The 19,964-nt window shown below is 45.1% G+C and overlaps 2 protein-coding genes across 5 annotated transcripts in view; one reads left to right on the top strand and one right to left on the bottom strand.

Moving 5' to 3' along the window:
- Positions 1–1,056, top strand: part of LOC112251268 (protein spinster homolog 1-like) — a 32,158-nt gene extending 31,102 nt beyond the window's left edge. For 2 of the 3 annotated variants that reach the window (XM_042327235.1, XM_042327234.1), the window contains exon 22: positions 7–1,056. In XM_042327235.1, the coding sequence (XP_042183169.1) occupies positions 7–14 (8 nt within the window). In that variant the 3' untranslated portion in view covers positions 15–1,056. The remainder of the gene's footprint in view (positions 1–6) is intronic. The other variant, XM_042327236.1, reaches the window with a different exon arrangement.
- A 72-nt stretch (positions 1,057–1,128) lies between these two features.
- LOC112251248 (ataxin-2-like protein) lies at positions 1,129–19,873 on the bottom strand. Of its 2 annotated transcripts, XM_042327231.1 has the most exons (24): positions 19,570–19,873; positions 19,188–19,294; positions 17,927–17,966; positions 17,632–17,688; positions 17,392–17,463; positions 16,194–16,377; positions 15,899–16,020; positions 14,943–15,034; positions 14,450–14,668; positions 12,774–13,078; positions 12,601–12,687; positions 12,371–12,496; positions 12,155–12,232; positions 11,985–12,046; positions 11,603–11,901; positions 10,655–10,721; positions 10,273–10,422; positions 10,081–10,144; positions 9,760–9,923; positions 9,422–9,554; positions 9,106–9,221; positions 3,172–3,354; positions 1,819–1,990; positions 1,129–1,729 (listed from the first exon to the last, which is right to left on the bottom strand). In XM_042327231.1, the coding sequence occupies exons 1-24, from the start codon at positions 19,588–19,590 to the stop codon at positions 1,671–1,673; spliced, it is 2,979 nt and encodes a 992-aa protein (XP_042183165.1). In that variant the 5' UTR covers positions 19,591–19,873; the 3' UTR covers positions 1,129–1,670. The 2 variants fall into 2 exon arrangements, with proteins under 2 accessions (XP_042183165.1, XP_042183166.1); XM_042327232.1 differs by lacking the exons at positions 19,188–19,294; positions 19,570–19,873 and adding an exon at positions 18,769–18,909.
- Positions 19,874–19,964: the final 91 nt, after the last annotated feature.

Below are 19,964 nucleotides of genomic sequence, written 5' to 3'. Positions count from 1 at the left end.
TCTTAGATATGTGAAGCCTCCCCATCATGTAGCTGATTCCAACAGGAGGGAATTGATGAGTCGCTTGAGTGCAACCAAGTATCAGTCAAAGGGAAGACTACACAGCGTAACTAACATCTACAGAGGGCTTCTGCAATATGGACAAGAGCACTCACTGCTGTGGCTGCTGAAACTTTTCAAAAGACCTTAATCTCATCCACCAGGCGTCTCTCTCCGAACTACGTGGTAATAATCAAGGCCTAGGGAGGACATGTTGTAAAATTTAGTGTAGGACAAATGCCTTCGAACACCTCTTGGTGCCCCAGCTGTTTGAGCTACCAGCTATAACCATAATGATTTTTTCTCTAAGCTCTTTCCTGACTATTAAAGAGAAGATGACAGTAGGGAAAGAAAGGTGGTGTTGAAGGGCAGTAGGCCGGATTTGAACCCATGTTGACATGCCGACGGCTGCGGCATTACCTTTTTCAATGTATGGATTTGCTGACGACTCCTGAGTGTTCGTTCTAGGTTACCCATTTTCTCTCTGTGGAGTCATGTTAACTACATTCAAATCTGGTTTATAGTTGAAGTTCTTTTTGTCACTATAAGAATCTATAGCCCTATTCGGACAGGATAAGTTTCACTGGGGGGAGCTCAGTGTAATGTGCATGAGCACAAATCATATCTAATTTCAGTCCCATTTGTGTCATAATCCCATCCTTAAGGTTGGGTCCTCTGAATCGTCATATTAGTTTAACAGGTGCTGCACCTGGTTTGGGAACAAATTGATGCTTAAAACAGTGCTATGCACGTCCGGTAATTAAAAGTTTGCATAGTTTAGTTCATGATTCTTTTTGCGACTTTCTCCAAACTGAAGGCCATTAGGTCAATATTAGGCTGTTCCAAGATGTGAAATATCTTCACACCTAGAAAAGCCTCAATTTTGAATGAGGTAAAAATGAAATGCTGTAAATTATAGCAGACTTTCTATACTAATTCTGTGCAAATAGGGCTTATAAACCTATTGGGTGATGCGCCATAATTCACATGCTTGTCATACCTTTTAAATAAATCTAAATGAACAAGAATCTTTTTCAATCATTTCACCTTCGCTCTTGCACAGAAAATAAGAGTTCTGGCGGCATGAGGTTGAGTTTAAAACTTTATTTTTGTATGATTTTTCAATTTTTTTGTATTTTAATAGTTTCATTATTTATTAATGGTTACCTGTAAAAGGAGGAGATGGGGAGGAAGTAGGTCAGGTTAAAAGGGAGAAAGTCTCATTGTGATAACTCCTATTCTCTGCAGAGTCTCTTCAGTCTACTGTGAGACGATGCTTTCGCCATGTCAATCCTCTCAACTTAAATGGCTCCAGCTAGCGAGGACGACTGTCTTTCATAAAAACAAAATAAGTCCATTTTTTTTCTCTGTCCCAAACAGAGTAGCAGAAAGGGAGCCTTTGATGGGCTCTCTAACTAAAAGGACTCTGGGTAAAAAACAAGTTGCTTATTTTGTGGGCGAGAGGAGAGTGGCGGCGGTGGTTCCAGAAGGGGGCTTCAGTTCTCAGACCAGTTTAGCCGATCAGAGAACAACTTGATTGGGTCAGTCAAAGACTGGGGGCCTCAGCTTCCCCTCCCCCTCTTCCATCCTGTGTCCTGCTTCTTCTGGTCCTCAAGGTGTAGGTAGGGGTATCAGTTTCCAGGGGGGTGGAAGGAGAGCTGCTGGGTGGGGTGAGCCTGCACCTGTACAGCTAGAACACAGAACAGCAGTCACTGGCAATCTGTATATGTAAAGCTAATTTCTATTGGAGATGTAGCTCCATGACTTGAAGTTACTTACCCTGTGGGTGTTGGATGTAGTAGTGTTGGTGCGCCCCCTGCTGGGGGGGAGGGCCGTGCTGCTGGGCGGAGCCTGGGCCTTGCTGTGGGGGCGGGGCGTAGTGCAGCATCATCTGGGGCGGGCCGTGGCCTCCTTGGTGGTGGGGGCCAGACATACCTTGGGCAACATGGGCCTGGAGAAAGAGGGAGCGAGAGTGTCATCCCTTTCTTAAAAAACATATTTACATTCAAGACTAGTGATCTACAGACTACGGCGCTAGAAAGATTCAGAGCGCAACGCAGTATGTGAATGTTTTCCGCCAAAATGGGTGGTTCCTTGTAGAACGCCGTCCTACCTTCGTTGCTGGCGACTTTTGAGCTCCAAATCTGACCATGTGGGGGCAGTGTTAAAAGCTCTGCTAACCGAACCAGACAGGCTTGACTAATCATGTGGTGCCAGAAGTGCTTCAACATCAAATATAAGACAGGAGTGTTTATTTCACAGAATATAAATGTTCCTCACTGTCAGTTTAGAGTGACAAGTAGCTCTCCTGTCTCGTCATTGAGCAGAGCAGCCCCAGCTGAGTCGTAGTTATTGAAACCCAGACTTAGAGCCGCTGTGCGCAGGGAGCGAGTGACAGGAGCAGCTAATGGATTTACTAATGGAGGAGGTTATTTCGGGCAGGGCCGGGGCCTTAAATTTGGCAGAAGCAATCGGGCCTAGGTAGGGCCTAAACGTCGCAGGCATGGGTTGGGCTCTGGCTTAAAGTTATGCAGGCAATGAAGCCGTTGCTTGGTCTGATCTACATAGGCTACGCAAAGTAGCATTTTGCATTGATAACCAACAATCTCAGTGACTGTGTGGATTCTAATAAGGCAACGTTTTTTTTTAAACAAAGGTATTTTGTTAAACTGATTCCAGACTATTTTGAAACAGTAAAAACAGCTAGTAGCCATGTGCCTTTCCTCTGATATACCACCATTTTTTGCTGATATGGGAACAAGTCTCACTAGTCTTGAACTTTAAAGCAGCATATCAAATTGAGATGTTGTAGGTTACACTGGCAAGTATAACAACTATAATATACTATCAAGGGAAGACTAACGTAACTCTTCACCGCGAATGGGAGTCTAGGAAACACGGACTGGTGAGGAAATCCCATTACTAACTGTTGCCCACTGCTCCAAAAAATCTGACTCCACCCACACACGTAGATCAACGGCGTGAAGCTTGTATCAACCTTACGTAATTGAAACAAAAATACTTTGACTTGTGCTACATCTGTTGTATCATTGTTTGCTTAGATCTGTTACTCTCTCCTCTGGCGAGTTGAATGTATGTGGGCTGTGGGTCCAGAGTAGTCTGGTGTTTTACCTGTGTGAGCTGTCCCAGGCCGGGGTAGTGTTGGGCCATGGGCTGGTGGGTGGGCAGGCTGTAGCCCTGCATGGGGTACGAGGCCTGAGGAGAGCTGTGGCCAGGGGGCATGTTAGGGGGTGTGGGTGCTGGCAGGGGCCCAGAGTGGTACATGGACTGGGGCTGGGGGCCTCCCTGGCCCGACTGAAGAGAAGACAAATGTGTTAGGAAATCACATACTTGTGATACACAACAAATGAGACAAACACTATATTCTCTCACACACACAAACAGACTAGTCAGGATAAATAGGCAGTGTTTTAGCCAGCCAGGTGCCTCTAAGGAGCTCCAGTTTGGTAGCCTCTGGAAACACAGATTCTAATGCCTTGATTCTATGCCATATTAAACTATCAAGTTTACCTCCCAGATTGGAAAAATGTGTTTGTGTAGAAAGACTTTAAAATGACAGAAAATGTATGAATTCAGTTTGTTAGTTTATCTAAATGATCAGGACTATTTTCTAGGAGAGCATTCAGCATCTTGAGATTAAAGTTATTAACAGTTTTACTGCAAGATATGAATTGCCACATCAACCTTAATTTAAATGACATTTTATTAAAAAACAAATTAAGTAAATACCCCACATTAACGTAAATTCTGTTTTATAATCCTGGTCCTGGGGACCTAAAGGGGTGAACATTTTGTTTTTGCCATAGCAGTAGACAATCATCTTTGATGATTTGAGTCAATACATTTCTGAATATTGTTGGATTCCATGAGGGTCTTAATTATCATATTTGGACCAGAATGAGGCTCCTCCCCACTACCTATTGCTGCAGTGATGATTCACCATCTTCATCTGATGTTTTCATCATTTACAGTTTCTGCAGTTAATCAACAAAAAGCATTGGCCCATGCAAATTAGGGAGCCAAATGAACTGATGCAATTTGATAGTATACACCTACTGACAAGTCCCTCAGTCTGGCAAGCCCCGACATCCTAGGAAATATTTTGTTTTACTTGTCCCGATGCAAGACCATGTACATATAACCACTTTGCATGATTTATGAACGGCAACGGGATATAGATCGACTTTATTCAGTCAGTCAGTTCGACACCTTTTATAAACTAGTCAACACTTGTTCAGTTGTCAACGAAAGCACATTAGGCTAAATTGCCTATGCGCCATGACGCTGCGTGGCTGGCTACGAGAACAAAAATAAATTAATATGCAAGAAAACAATTACACAGTGGATTCAACTCATTACCACTTACATTACATGGGACATGTAAATCCACGAGCATCATGCCTTCTCCGTGTAAAGACATTTGAATGCAACCAACCACAGCGCACACAAATTGTAATGGCAGGCGGGACAGACAGCAGACTGCGTTTACCCGTCATCGCTCGCTTTGACTCACAGGCGCCTATCCTATCAATAGATCGCTAGAAGATCCATATTGTTCATTCTAGCGGGACAGGGCTTGACAGACTAGTGAATTGAAAGTTTTAAATGACAAGTAGCCTTGTTAATGAAGAGGAAAAAGTAGACGATTAGTCTAACCGGCTGATTAGCCAACGGCCGGTGCTAATGGAAAACACTGAACAGGGGCCTTAAAGGCTGGTAAAATGTCTTCCAGTGATTTTTGAACTTTTCCTGTTAAATAAATATTCCATGTATAAATACAGTAAAGTACCCACTACTAAAGGGTAGATATATATATATATGTTGAGTAGGGCAGTAGGGCATTGAGTCGGTCTGATAGGAATTTGTAATGTCATTGTCATCGGCCTCCCCCTTGCTTGTGGAGCAATAGAGAACAAAGAGGAAAGAGGAAATGACATGGCACTTTGTGCCATGTCATGAGGAAAGCTGGACCACCTATTGAGATGTGCCTTTTGTTAAGTAAATCAGATTTTCATTATTTAACTAGGCAAGTCAGTTAAGAGCACATTCTTATTTACAATGACGTCCTAGGAACAGTGGGTTAAATGGGGCAGAACCACAGATATTTACCATGTGTAGTAACCTTTCGGTTACTGGCTCAACATTCTAACCACTAGGCTACCTTTTAATTTTTTTTTATTTCACCTTCATTTAACCAGGTAGGCCAGTTGAGAACAAGTTCTCATTTACAACTGACCTGGTCAAGGTAAAGCAAAGCGACACAAACAGAGTTACACAAGGAACAAACATACAGTCAACACAGAAAAGTCTATATACAGTGTGTGCAAATGGCGTGAGGTGGTAAGGCAATAAATAGGCCATAGTAGCGAAGTAATTACAATTTACCTGCTGCTCCTGTTGAGGTGAAGATTAGGCACAATAGTGGATTTTGCAGTTCACCTTCAAAATAAAAGTACGACAATACTACCATTTTTATTCATTTGCACCACTGTCAATGGCACACTTATTTTGAAGGCAACCCGCAAATTCCACTATTGTGCCTAATCCTTATTGTGGCTAGCTTCACAACACACAACAGGGTCAGGTCGAGCCTCACTAGCTGGCTGCTTATAACTTTAGCTTTGGGCAACAGGGTTAAGTAGTTGGCTAGCTATTCATTTCATGTACTGAAGTTCAATTTCAATAGGCGAACAACAAGTGGCAACCAAGCTACTTACTCACAAGGATTCCTAAATCATTGCTAAGAATAATGAAAATGACTGCAGTTTCTACTGGTCATTGTTTTCAGGCTAGTTGTATTGGTGCTAGCTAGGTAACGTTACCAAGCTAAAGCTAGCTAACCCAGAAGTTGCGTTTGAACAAACTATGCTTTATTACCAACGCGGTGTTCTAAACACATCGTTCGTGGCCGGTGTTTGCAGACTTTTGTACAGCTTTGACAGTGCTACTGTATCTTTTTGGACACGCAAAGACCCAAACGGCGTTCCATAGCATGTATGTCGTGGAGCTAATAACAGTGACGCCATTACTCTATTCTCGCTGAAATGTTGGTACTCTTTCAAATGACTGCTCGATCCACACAGCAGACATGGTGGGCTAGTTTAGCAATGCTGTGTTGCAAGTATAGTGCATAATGTTACGTGGCGTCACATGCACTTACGTTATATCGGTTTTGCACATCGCGTTAAACTCGACACCGGCAGATACCGATGTTGGCATTTTTAGCTAATATTGTCCGATTCCGGAATGTTCACCGATACTACTTTACGTTCATGAAAACAAATCTCAGTATTTGTTTGACTGTTGGAGGGAACAAGGCGAGCCATGTGCGCTCTACCAAAAATATGCTAGTTACTAAATAAATCACGTGGTTAATCCAAAATCGGAATTAAAATTATAATCTAAAAGTTACAATTTAGCTAATGTAAGGGCATTAGCCCCTGTCATATGGACACAGATATATACCGTGATCCATTGAAAGCTTAAGAAATTAGTGCATGGAATTCAGATAGGTCTACTGCTGCATTGGCCTGTAGGCTAACTTTCATCGTCAACTTAGTAAAATACATAGTCCTAAAGCCGACAAAAACAGTAAGACATATCCTGATAAATGCAGGTTCTTTCAATCGCATTAATCTCGCTACTCCGCCTTTCTATCGGTCTTGATTTGAGCCATCACTAGTGAAGTTTAACAATGTATCAACTAGCCTATTCCGGGCCTTCAGTTTCCAGAGCTCGTGACACAGACTTTTTTGAATGTTTCCACTGGATATATCAGATCATGATAAGCAGATTTATAGAAGCGCAGCTTATTAGTGGTGTAAGTGGTGAGTTAAGACAATCAGACATCCCCAACTGAGCACTTTGCTACATTTGTGGGGAGCAGGCCGGGTAGGCCTACTTGTGTGTGTGCTCAGGCGCGTACTCCCTCAACATCATCAGGACAGAAAAACCTGACATGCTCATTGCTCACATGGAGCACTCCAAACAAAAGACAAAATGTTTACTAAACTTTCTCACAAGTGTAGCAGGTTGTGAAAAGTAAATGACATACATGCTTTAAATTTTTTTGTAACCAAATGATGGGGATTAACGGTACATTTACTAGGCTCACTGGTTACATATGTAACGGGGAATTGATCAAAATAAACAAATGGCCAACAATTCACACAATGTGCAAGAATTGGCGGGAGACAGCTGAGCGCATGCATTCTGGAGAGACACTAGACACATTATCTTTACACATATTTTAGCTATTCACCGACTGCCGCAACTTAATAATCATCTAGTTCTACCACGCTTGCAGCTCAAATAGCCATAGCACCACACAGCAATTTTTTAAAAGAAGCTAACCGATATTCTGTGGCTAAGTCATGCTCTCTGGTGAAGTATTTTGAATGGAGTAACTATATAATTTTGGCAACATCAATTTAGGGGTACAGTGCACCCACAAACTTTCCTTTCCAATTGGCTGGAACCAGAAATGTGTATATAATGATGCACATGTCTCCGCCCTAATAGAGAAGCACTGTATTTTTATTGAACCTTAATGTCAGTTAAGAACAAATTCTTATTTACAATGACGGCCTAACCCAGACGACGCTGGGCCAATTGTCCGCTGCCCTATGGGACTCCCAATCACGGCCGGTAGTGACGCCTCTAGCACTGAGATGCAGTGCCTTAGAACGCTGCGCCACTCGGGAGCCCCTGCATGAGTCAAAATGGTTCCAATTGTTTTTCCACCATTCCTTTTTCCCATAATGCCATTTAGAAATACTTAACATTGACGTTTTGATAACTGAACATCTCTCTAGGACAAGGTGACTTGCCAAAATGAAACGTTAATGTGGCTATCATAAAGAACTACAAATGCCATGATCTGGATGAGACTGCTGAATCTAAAAAGAGACAATCTCTGGATTAACTATCTAATGTTAGCTAAATGTAGTAACAAATAGGCTACATTTCTTTAAATTGACAATTCTGTGAACCGTCTTGTGCAAGTTTCACATTGACACAATACCTGTGTCAGGTGTCAGCTAGAGGTGACGTGCAGGGATTTGTAGTCTTCCATGATGTCTACTTTAATGCTAATTAGCATTTTCCAATCAGAGTAAAGAGAACCGAATATATTGATAAGTCACCTTGTATATGAGAGAAGTCATGGCAGGTTAAGCAAAACAAAAGCGATTGGAACCATTTCCCTGTTTGACCGCTAGGTTTTATGGGTATGACGACACTGTGGGGCTTTATGCAGTTGACAACACATACTGAGAGAGGGGTGCCGTTTCGCTTGCTGGATGCTATATCTGAGATTGATGTCTCTCTATCAGCGTGCGTCTCTGTGAAATAAAATATCAATATATAATTTGGATGGGCGAGGTGGTACAGGGTAGGGTGGGCCAGGCCCACAACACCAGCCCTGACTAAGCCGAACAGATTCTCTCTCTCAAGCCACCAGTTCTGGTTATAGACCGCAGACGGAAAAAACCCTCTATGGGCTTTGCTATCACAGAAGCGATCAATAGCAAAGATCAGAGGTGCGCCCTCTATACATTTCTCTACATTTCTCTCTAAAAACAGCCTTTCTTCCCTTGCTTGAGAACTAAATGAGGGAACAGGTCAAGATTGGATCATGGAAACACGTTTCCAATTCTGGAAGTAACGTGTAAAAAGACTAATCATTAAAATAATCTGATTATGTAAAAAGTACATTTACATAAAGCCCAACACTGCTGGAGCGCCACTTTAATTACAGGTTCCTCACAGGAAACATGCAAAGATACCGACAAGACAGAATCTGTCCTACACCATTACGTGAATTGCTCTCCCCCCCGCACACACACAGCCTAGCGGTTAAAGCGTTGGGCCAGTAAGCGAAAGATGGCTGGTTTGAATAAACGAGCCGACAAAGTGAAATCTGTCGATGTGCCCCTGCTTCAGGGGCGCCGTACTACCATGGCTGACTCAGTAAAATAACACATTTTACTGCACCTATCCGGTGTATGTGACAAAATAAACACACAGCTGGGCCTGTTGGTTTACCTGTCCGTGCCCAGGGCTGGGGGCAGTGTGCTGGGGAGGGGGCTGGCTCCCAGTAGGTGTGCTGGAGGGCTGCGGAGGGTGCATGGAGCTAGAATGGTGGGAGAACTGCTGGGGAGCTAAGACAGATGAAAGACTAACTTGAACCTGAAGTTTTTGGAATCAAACAATTTACAAACCAAAGAGCCTTGAACAATGACAGTCTTAGAATAAATTGTATTGATGCGACTGCATGTAAGCAGGACGTTGTCCTATACACGACTAAAATAATGAAGTCTTGCTGAGTGGACTTTTAAACAGAGACAGTGCGTTATCTTACCATACATGGTCTGTTGTGGTCCCGGGGGCCCCTCTGTCTGTCCGGGGTACTGAGGGCCTGGGGGGCCCAGAGCCTGGGGGTGGCCTGCCTGAGTCAACATCCTGGCCCCACCCTGCAGCATGGAGTACACCGGCTAGAGAGAGGCAGGGGATAAAGAACGAAAGAAGGACAAAGAGTGAGATAATGATATGAACAAAACATTATTTAAAAAAAATCCTATGCAGGTCAGGCTTCTATTGAAACAAAACCTCCATCCACAAGACATTCTGGGTCTCCGGACCTATGCTGTTATAAGCGTGGATAAGTATTAGCGCCAGCACCACTAGCACAATAGTTACCTGTCCGGGGTAGTGGGGCATGCCCTGGATGACCTGACTGTACTGCAGGTAGGCCTGGGGGTAGGGGGAGGCCACCAGGGGAGGGCCTGCTGCAGACGCTGCAGCCTGGAGCATCTGGGGCTGAGAAGAGCCGTGGTGGTCCGGACGAGGGCCTACCACCTGGCCTGGGGAGGGGGGGGGAGAGAATTAACATAGTGATCATAACTAATTCTCTACTTGTTGATTTCAAAAATGTTCCCCAGTTGCTAAATAAAAAAGTGAAAGGTTAGGACAGTGTTGCGACCAACCTATTGTTTAGACAACAATGGTGTGAGTGTGTACCTTTAGCTCTGGGATACTTCCCCTGCTGGACTGTGGACATGGTGTACTGATACATCTGGGGAGGCTGGGAAACAAAGGGACGGTTAGACCCCAACATCGTGTGTACACACACACCATTTGTTTTTGTCTACACCCCAGACACACAAATGCTTATTTTTCAGTGACCAAAGTCAAACACAGGCTCAGTCCTACCTGTACAGAGTGTCCCTGTATCTGTACAGGGGAGAGGTAGGACAGGTAGGGGGTGCTGTAGATGGCCTGTTGTCCCGGGGGGGGCTGGAGCACCACGGAGGGGCTGAGAGGAGTGGGCCGCGGGGGGGTGGGGGCTGGGGACGGCTTCACCTGGGGAGGAGAGAAGGTGCACGGTTTAGGTTGGTTTGTGAGATAAAGTGTGTGTGTTTAGTTGAACAAATCACACACACAGTTACATTTGGTGTGTGAGTTGGTGTGAACATAGTTGAACTCCTGGCCAAACAGGTTGTTGTGAGAGAATTTGTTCTCAACTACTTCCCTTGGTGTGTGTGTGTGTGTGTATGTATGTGTGTGTGTGTGTGAGAGCGAGAGAGGGACAGACCAGGGTCATGGGTGCCTTGAAGACGAACTCTTTGGCGTTGGGGTTCAGCGTAGACTTCTTCACCTGGCTAAAAAACGCACAAGGAGAGCGAGATGACTACTCCAAATCATCTTTCAAATCCCTTTTCCATACACCCATCCTTAACACGGTGACTACCTTGCCCACCTGAGCATGGGGCTCACTTTTGACTTAACTTAGCACTGTATCAACACATTGTTATATACGGTATTGTAAAAATCCATACCGGTATTCATGATATATCACCCAGATCCTGCATAATACCTACAGATGGGTGTGTCAACACATCTTATCAACACTAGGGGTGTACGGGTACTAATGGGGTGTACGGGGACCTCTGTTCGGTCCGCATTGTGAACCTGTACCCTTCTTTGTGCGTTCGTAACCAAGAGGGAAAAGGGAATTTACCACATACGACTGGGAAAAACCCACTTGAACGGTCCTCAAGCTGGTAATTACTAGTGGGGAAACTCGTCTATCATCCTGAGCACACACTACTCCCACATGTTGACCTCTGACATCACTTATTAAGGAAATAGTCTGGAACAGCATTTTCGGCAGATAAATGCAACAAAACATTGTTTGTAAAAAGCAATCTATTAATGTGTTTAAACCATTTGTTTACAAGCACGATAGCTGGTAACTTCCCACCTCCCACATGGTTACAAACAAAGCATCGGAGTAAAAACTTGAGGCCCAACATAACAATCCAGTCAAAACAGACAATACCAGGAACATTGTGAATGACAGTACATTTTTTTTCTGTGACCCCCCCAACCGAACCATGGATTTGGTGAACCGTTAAACCCCCTAATCAACACTACTACATATAACAGATTAACTGGAGGTATTAGGTTGACTTAGAAGTAGACTATTGTACTACACTGTGGAATAATGTACTGTATTGCACTGTTCTTCGGTCACACTTACTCAGCCACGCCCTCCACTCGCTCGCCTCCCTCCTCGCTGCCAGGAGTCCTGGCTGGCTGGGGTGTCCCTGCAGCCTGTCTGTCTGGACCTGATGACTGAGAGGCGGTGTTGGGGGCTGGAGAGGGGGTAGGGGTGGTAGGGTTCGGGGTGAAGGAGGACCCCTCTCCAGTCTGGGGGTCCTGGGAGGGGGTGTGGCCAGGGGCGGGTATAGACTCGGCTGTGGTGGCGGAGTCTGATGGGGAGGGCTGGGGGGGCTCTGAGGAAGTGGGGCCAGCAGAAGGGGAGGAGCTGGGCTGGAGCTGTGGAAGAGAGCGAGTGTCAGAATCTGATAAGACACATGGGGTCACACACAGGCACACATGGACACGAGACACACACTTACCCTGAACTCTTTGCCAAATTTCCGGAGCTCCTCCAGCTGTGTTCTCTGCAGGACTGAGGGAACTGAGAGGGAGAGAGAAAATCATGGAGAGAAAAATCTACTTTTCAAAAGACCTGAGATGAGGGGAAGGACAGGGACCAGTCAAATGGAGAGGAAGTGAGAGAGCTAACCTTTGCCGCTCTTGCCGTCTTGAGGGCTGGCTGGGCCTTCTGTCCTCTCCTTAGCCGCTGAGCTCAGGATCTCATTCACTGAGAGCGAGAGAAAAAGATAGCAAGAGACAGATGGAGAAATAGAGGTAGAAAAGGGAACGGAAATCATAAATTATTCACAAAAGTAACTTCAATAGAACAATATATAAGAATAATACTGTAGTAAATCCTCCTCACCATCCACAGTGAACAGAGGGGTGGGCCCAGAGGACTTGGGTGTTGCCGAGGCGATCGAGGAGGAGGAAGTGTCCAGGTAGGCAGGGCCAGCCAGAATGGGGTCGTCTAGTTTTGGAGAGCGAGAGACTGCGGGGAGAGAGAAAGAAGGGAAAAGTGGGGGATGTGAATAATCTAGAATATGAGTGGTGGAAATGTGTTTGTGTGCACTTTCAGAGGAGGTGTGTGTGTACCTGCAGGTGAGGACTGGGAACTTGGGTTGCGCAGAGTTCTATTGGTCTGTACAGATCTCTGGGCTTTGGGAGAAGTTCTGGATGATACTGATGCACAGGAAGAGCACACTTAAAACTCAATATACCCAAAAACTCACACTCCCTCAAAATACCCAAACAGACAGAGGCCTTACCTCCGTTGACAGAAGAGCGTGAGGCATCGGCTAGAGCTTGTGGGTGAGAGATGGAGTGAGGGATCGGGTGAGAGGAAGAGGGGGTAGGGCTACTGGGCTGGGCCGGGGGGCTGGCTTGGGACTGGTGGGGAGAGTAGGCGCTCCTGACGGACAGCGGGCTGCTCCTATCAGAACCCTGGGAGGGCCTAGAAGAGCCGGGGACTCCTGTTCGACTGGGTATTGGACCAGAGGCTCCGCCCCTCAGGCTGCTGGGGGACACACCCATCTCCCTGGCCCTCTGGGGAAGAGGAATGTATTTACCCTCCCTAGAGAGAGAGAAGTATAAAACGCAACAATTTCAAAGATTTTACTGAGTAACAGTCAATTGAAATAAATTAGGCCCTAATCTATGGATTTCACATGACTGGGAATAGAGATATGCATCTGTTGGTCACAAATAAATAAAAAATAGAAAAGGTAGAGGCGTGGATCAAAAAACACAGTATCTGGTGTGACCACCATTTGCCTCATCTCCTTCGCATAGAGTTGATCAGGCTGTTGAATGTGGCCTGTGGAATGGTGTCCTACTCCTCTTCAATGACTGTGCGAAATTGCTGGATATTGGCAGCAACTGGAACACACTGTCATACACGTTGATCCAGAGCATCCCAAACATGCTCAATGGGTGACATGTCTGGTGAGTGTGCATGCCGAGAAAGAACCCGGGACATTTTTTTACCACCTTTTCTCCCCAATTGCATGGTATTCAATTGGTAGTTACAGTCTTGTCTCATCGCTGCAACTCCCGTACGGACTCGGGAGGGGCGAAGGTCGAGTGCCATGCGTCCTCCGAAACACGACCCAGCCAAGCCGCACTGCTTCTTGACATAATGCCCGCTTAACCCGGAAGCTAGACGCACCAATGTGTCGGAGGGGACACTGTACACCTGGCAGCGTGCATGCGCCCGGTCCGCCACAGGAGTCGCTAGAGCGCGATGGGACAAGGACTTCCCGGCCAGCCAAACCCTCCCCTAACCCGGACAAAGCTGGGCCAATTGTGTGCCGCCCACATGAGTCTCCCAGTCGCGGTCGGCTGCGATGGAGCCTGGACTCGAACCAGGATCTCTACTGGCACTGCGATGCAGTGCCTTGCGTCACTCGGGAGGCCTCCTGAACTGGGACATTTCAACTTCCAAGAATTGTGTACAGATCCTTGCGACATGGAGCCTTGCATTATCATACTGAAATATGGGGTGATGGTGTAGTAAAAATGGGCCCCAGGATCTCATCACAGTAATCTCTGTGCATTCAAATTGCAATCAATAAAATGCATGTGTTCATTGTCCTAGAAGGCCAGCATCCAGGAGTCGCCTCGTCACTGTTGACGTTGAGACTGGTGTTTTGCAGGTACTATTTAATGAAGCTGCCAGTTGAGGACTGGAGGAGTCTGACACGTGCCATTGGAACACAGGAGTGATGGTTGCTGAAAAATGGGCCTATGTAGATATTCCATTAAAAACCAGCCGTTTGCAGCTACAATGGTCCTTTACAACATTAATGTCTACAATGTATTTCTGATCAATCTGATATTTTAAAATGGACAAAAAAAGTGCTTTTCTTTCAAAAACTAGGACATTTCTAAGTGACCCCAAACTTTTGAACGGTAGTGTATGTCTGCGATTCCCTTACGGTCTCACCTGCTCCCGGCACTACTCTGGAATCCAGGGCTGCCCCTCTCCCTCCCCTCATCTCTCTCTCGGACCACGGCGCTGTACTTGTCCTCCTCGCTCTTATCGTCATTCTCCAGGTTGGTGCGGTGACGGTACTGGGGGCTTCCCTCGATCTCATTCGCTAGGCGGGCCGCACGTGCCTCCCGCTGCCGGAAGCCATCTGAGCTGCCCCTTTCCAGGGGAACACTGAATGGGGAGAAAGACAGAGATAAGACTTCCAAGGTCATTCAAAAATATGAGAGAGAAAAAGGGAGATGAATGAATGAGGCTGTGTTCACACAGGAAGCCCAATTCTGATATTTTTTTCACTAATTGGTCTTTTGACCAATCAGCTCTGAAAAATATGTGATAAAGACCAATCACTGGGGAAAAAAACAACACAGAATGATACTGAGTTATATAGACAGTGACCTGATCATATTCCACAATCAGAATAAGGAGCTGAGGGGAGAACACTCACGTGTACATGGAGAGGCTGGAATCGTAGGTGGACGTGACGCCATATGTCTCCTCGTTAAACTTGAACATTTCGCTGGCATCCCAGCCATTAGACTGACAGAGACAGAAGAACCGTACGGTAAGTGTGTGCCTATGTCTAACCAAGTGCGTGTGTGTGAGCGCGGCAGTAACCAAGTTTCCATCCAACCATTTCATGCAGATTAATTACTTGACAAAAAAAATGTCAATAAAAAAATTCAAAAGGCCTGATAGCTAACTTGTCCTATTGTCGACAAAACCATTGTTTGGTCGGTGAAATAGATTATGCCATAATTGCGATGGAAACGCTATTGTGCAACTATTGAAATAATAACCATCATGTCAAAATAAACTTGGGAGTCACGCAATGATATGTTAGGTTCTTGTAACCTACTACCATCACGGCGTGTGAAAGCATGAAGACTTTACAGGCAGATGAAATAAGTTATGAACTTCCCATTGTGGGTAAGTGCACAGTGAGACTCAAGAAAATGTCCAATAAATATTGAGGGTGTTATTTGAATGCTGGTGACATGATGATTGGCTGCCATTATCAAATAAAAATGATCTTGCTCTTTCCCATATCAGCAAACATGTCTCGAGAGCATGCACTAAAACCAGATTGGGAAAGTTTGCTATTTATCACAACAGATCGTGTGACAAAACCATCGGTGGAGTAAAACATGTGATGGAAACCCATTGAACTTCTGTTTATCATTTGTTACATGGTAAATGAAGCGCAGGTGTTTATGTGCACTAGGTCATCACGCAGTTGTTGCTGATAAAAAAATTAAAAAATTAAAAACAAGTCTGTTTGATAGAAACCCAAATGAGGTTGGATTTTTTGTTATACTGCAGATTTTAGAATCTGTTAACAAATTGGATGGAAACCTAGCTACTGTGTCTATGCATTTCTCTGCGTGTGTGAGCGCGCCTCACCGTGTCAGTCTCCAGGTCGAAGCCTTCTCCATTGCTGTCGCCTCCGTCCCACCGCTGAAGCACCTTCTCCCGGTGTTCCCCGTTCACCCGCGATGAGCTGATTGCTGTATCTGTGAAAGCATCTACAAAGCCCCAACTTGAAGGTATAATGGGTCATCTACTAGTGGTACATAATGATACACCCACACTTGGTTCACCCTCCAATTTGTCTCATTCAGTTCCACTGCTTACTTAAAACACACATCCTTATCTTGTTTCAGTCACACTGACAACACACTCTCTCTCACACACTTACCTCTGATGGCGTAGTTGAGGTCCACATCTCGGCAAGTCATTGTGACCAGGTCGCCGGGGCTGAAGATCATGGTGTCTGTGATCTCCTCGATCCTGGGCAGAGAGGGTGGCAAGCCTCCCCCTCCGTCTCCATCCGCCTCTCCTCCCTCACTCCTTTTGTGGACCGCGTCGACCACCAGCTCACACTGGCAAAAAACACATTAGGACCACAGATGAACCAGAGGTTAAGTGAAGAGCGGCTACAGGCAGTGGTCAATGTGACCTGTGGGTGTATTCCTTACGCTGCAAAATGCTGTCGGTTGCAAAACATAAGACGTTTTGCAACGACAACTAGTTTCTGTCGGACAATTTCAAGTAGGTCCCTCCTGGTGTTGCATGGTATACCGAACCTTCAGTAGTTTTTCAAAACTAGAACACGAAAAACTGTACTAGATTTTTTTGTTACCTTCGGTACTTCTGTCAAATGTGTCTCACGGATCAAGCGTGTCTATCAGCACAGCCGACCTCTTATTATAGTGTGCACTGTGCCTGCTCCACTTACTCATTGCTAGCCTGCACTGGGAGTCTGGGCTATATCATGTTAGCTCCTCACTCATGCTGCACACAAGTTAACACACTTTAATAATGCGACACGGCGGCATGTAGAAATGTTGAAACTGTTGCTTACTGTTCGTAAAACAATGTCAATTTAGACTAGAACACTTTACAATGCAAGATGATACCAGTAGCTTCCAGCTATTATAGGCCAACTTTCCTTGCTAGCTGACAGGTAAAGCTAACATCAATTCACTAACCCAGTACTTTGAACTATAGCGCAAACCATAACGCAAAATATGCTGATTTGAAAGTTGATTGCCACAAGAAAACGTTATCCATTCTCTTATTTCAGTCTCTCTCACAAAGATGATCTATTGCCTCGGCGAACTGACTGTGCGCCTACGGGCCGTCCCCCTCTTGCCTCGTGAATGGCGTCATTCCTGCACCGCTCTGATTCAGAGGAGTTGGGTTAAATGCGGAAAACATTTCAGTTGAATGCATTCAGATGTGCAACTGACTAGGTTTTGTAACGAATCCGACTAACGAATACACCAGAGATCAAGGTGAACATCTGACCACAACCATGTTTCTAGGAGCGGTCTATAACGTGGCGGTATGCATTACACTCCTGTATGGTCTAATACAAGGTAGTAGACAATTACCCTTGAGCTGAGGGTCTTGAAGATGCCTTCATACACATTTCCACTCTTCACTCGGACGTCACAGGTGGAGCCCTTGACGGATAATAATAATAATAAATGGTTATTGGTCATTTCATTACGATGCACATTAGTAGACAGTTGTCGACAACTTAAATAGTGCACATTAGGGCATAGTGTATGTGCTGCATCAAAGTAAGGCACCATGGTGGACCAGGCCTAATTGACCAAATGAACACTCACCACTACAGCTGTGAGATAGTGAAGCATCCTGGTGTTGTTGTAGACACCTTCAAATACCTGTTGTAAACAAGCATGTCTGACTTCAGTATGGCATGGACCTCTATTTCAAAGCTCCAAAAAATGTGACTTTACTCTAAACCCAATTTCCTTTAAACATTTTAGAGTTTACAATAGTGCACTAGTATGGAAGCAAACAAAGAGAAAGACAACCTACATTATGTCATCAAAAGGGTACTAGGCTATGCACTTCTGTAGTACATGCTGGATAGCCTACACTTCATGATATATGACTTACGGGAGAGGACTGAGATGGCGGCTTCATTGTATTTCTTGTCCTGAATATGAAGAGAGAACATTAGCAACAGACAAGACAAATGGGTGTAGCTGGCTCCGGGGCAAAATGCTGCAACGCAAGAAGCGGCCCGGCAGCTGCACCACTTTCAATGTAGCTAACTAACATGCAAACTTGCGAGGCATTATGGACACGGAATAATTTTGCGTTGATCAAATGTGGACTTCTTAGACTGGTGGTCCTCGATCTGTCATAGGACTGCATGAAGCTAGCTAGATGATCTAGAAGACTCGTATATGCAGCCGTAGGGCAAGACTTATCACGGTCACGAATCCGTGCCGACGCCGGTGATCTACGTTAGCTAGCCCTGACATTTGGTGGGGGGAGGGGAAACAAGCTAGCCCCGAAGCGGATCGTGTTCTGTTCTCCATTACAGTGCCGTACGACATTGTTTGCGAGGCTTAACCAAAACAATTGTGTTGACACAAGCTGGCTAACTAGGGTTAGCTAAAAACTGAAGGCAACGTTAAAGCGATGTGGCTAACAGTGTAGCTCACGTTACCTAGCGGTAGCCAGCTAACGTGCAACTATTTTAGCTAAAGTAATCTGGTAACTGGCTAACAATTGAGTAACTGGCAAGATGGTCAAAAGATCAAAAATCTAAACATTAGCTTGTTTAGGTGCAATACAATAACTAGCTGATGATTGTCTAGTTAACGTTAGCTAGCAAGCTATACAAGACAGCTAGTAAGGAGGAAACCAACTGCAAACTGGTAAATAATGTAAGAATTTATAGATATCGAGAGAGACGTTGAATACAATAAATAATGAAAACGTATTAATACTTTTTAGTCATGTGCATCCCTGTTACTCCGCAGTCTTGTTGATTCTGTGAAAAATCACACGACTTGACAGGCCAAACAAAATCTAAAGCAAATGCTTAAAAACACAACAAAACACGGATAATCCCCTCCCCACAGAAAGTGAATGGGCATATTGGCGTCAATCAAAACGTATCGTCTATTTCATTGGTTCGGACAACGGTCAATCATAGCAATGTCGATTTAGCAGAACCTCTGTGCCCATTGGCCCGCAACCCACATCAATTATATTTACTTGGTTCCAATTGGCATAAAACGACGATTTAAAGCCTCCATTGGACATGGGCACGCCCACTGTAATCCTCGTATTGACCGGTAAACCTTTACGGATATGTGGCAGATCCCCGGACTTGCTTGACGACAGTGGCCGAACATGTGCTTACCTTCCAGGCACAGCTCTGTTGGTATTACTCCCGCTGATATGAGGGGGTAAACCGGCTGGCCCTGCCGTTCCATTGGAGGTTTTTCGTCCGCATGAACCGGGTTGTTGCTGGTGTGACACGTGCCAATAATTACACCTCAAGTAACAGTTGTACAGATTAAATGTGTCTTTAGTCTACTAAATAGTATTTGACATTACCAGACTGGCTACCTCGCTAGTGTACAATTAAGTCAATGAGGACACCATCGATAAAGATCACGTTTGCTAGCCAACTTTTAGCTAGCTGCTAACATATCGAACCAGCTAGCTAGAATGCATACACACAGAAACCAATACAAGTAGCAGCAAGTGACCATTAGCAACTTGACACAACTACAACTCACGTTCTGTCGACGAAAAGACATTGCCTCTTCGGAACTCAATCGATAGTGTATCTGACTACTGTAGTACAGCCCTGCACGCTATAGCTAGCTAGAAGAGCAAGCAGTAATGTCCCTTCTGTAGCTAAAACTGAGCACGTCGTTTTCGTTTCCTCTCCGTAGATATACTCTTGCGTGTGGCTTACTCCGATTGCATGTCATTTGTAACTTGAACAAATTTTAAAAGTCGGGGAAAACAAATTCGCCGGTTTGGCACCACAAAGATGCTGTAGTCTGCGCGTGGCTGACTGGGTTGATGGGGGCGTGTACGTGCGCATTCACAAATTAAGAACGTGCACGCGCTAAACAGTTTAGACCCCAAACTGAGGTCATCACTAGTTTCCAACCAAACCCCGCCT

The sequence above is a fragment of the Oncorhynchus tshawytscha genome, linkage group LG09 (genome assembly GCF_018296145.1).
Source record: "Oncorhynchus tshawytscha isolate Ot180627B linkage group LG09, Otsh_v2.0, whole genome shotgun sequence".
NCBI lineage: Eukaryota > Metazoa > Chordata > Actinopteri > Salmoniformes > Salmonidae > Oncorhynchus > Oncorhynchus tshawytscha.
This window is presented reverse-complemented; position numbering and strand designations above follow the sequence as displayed.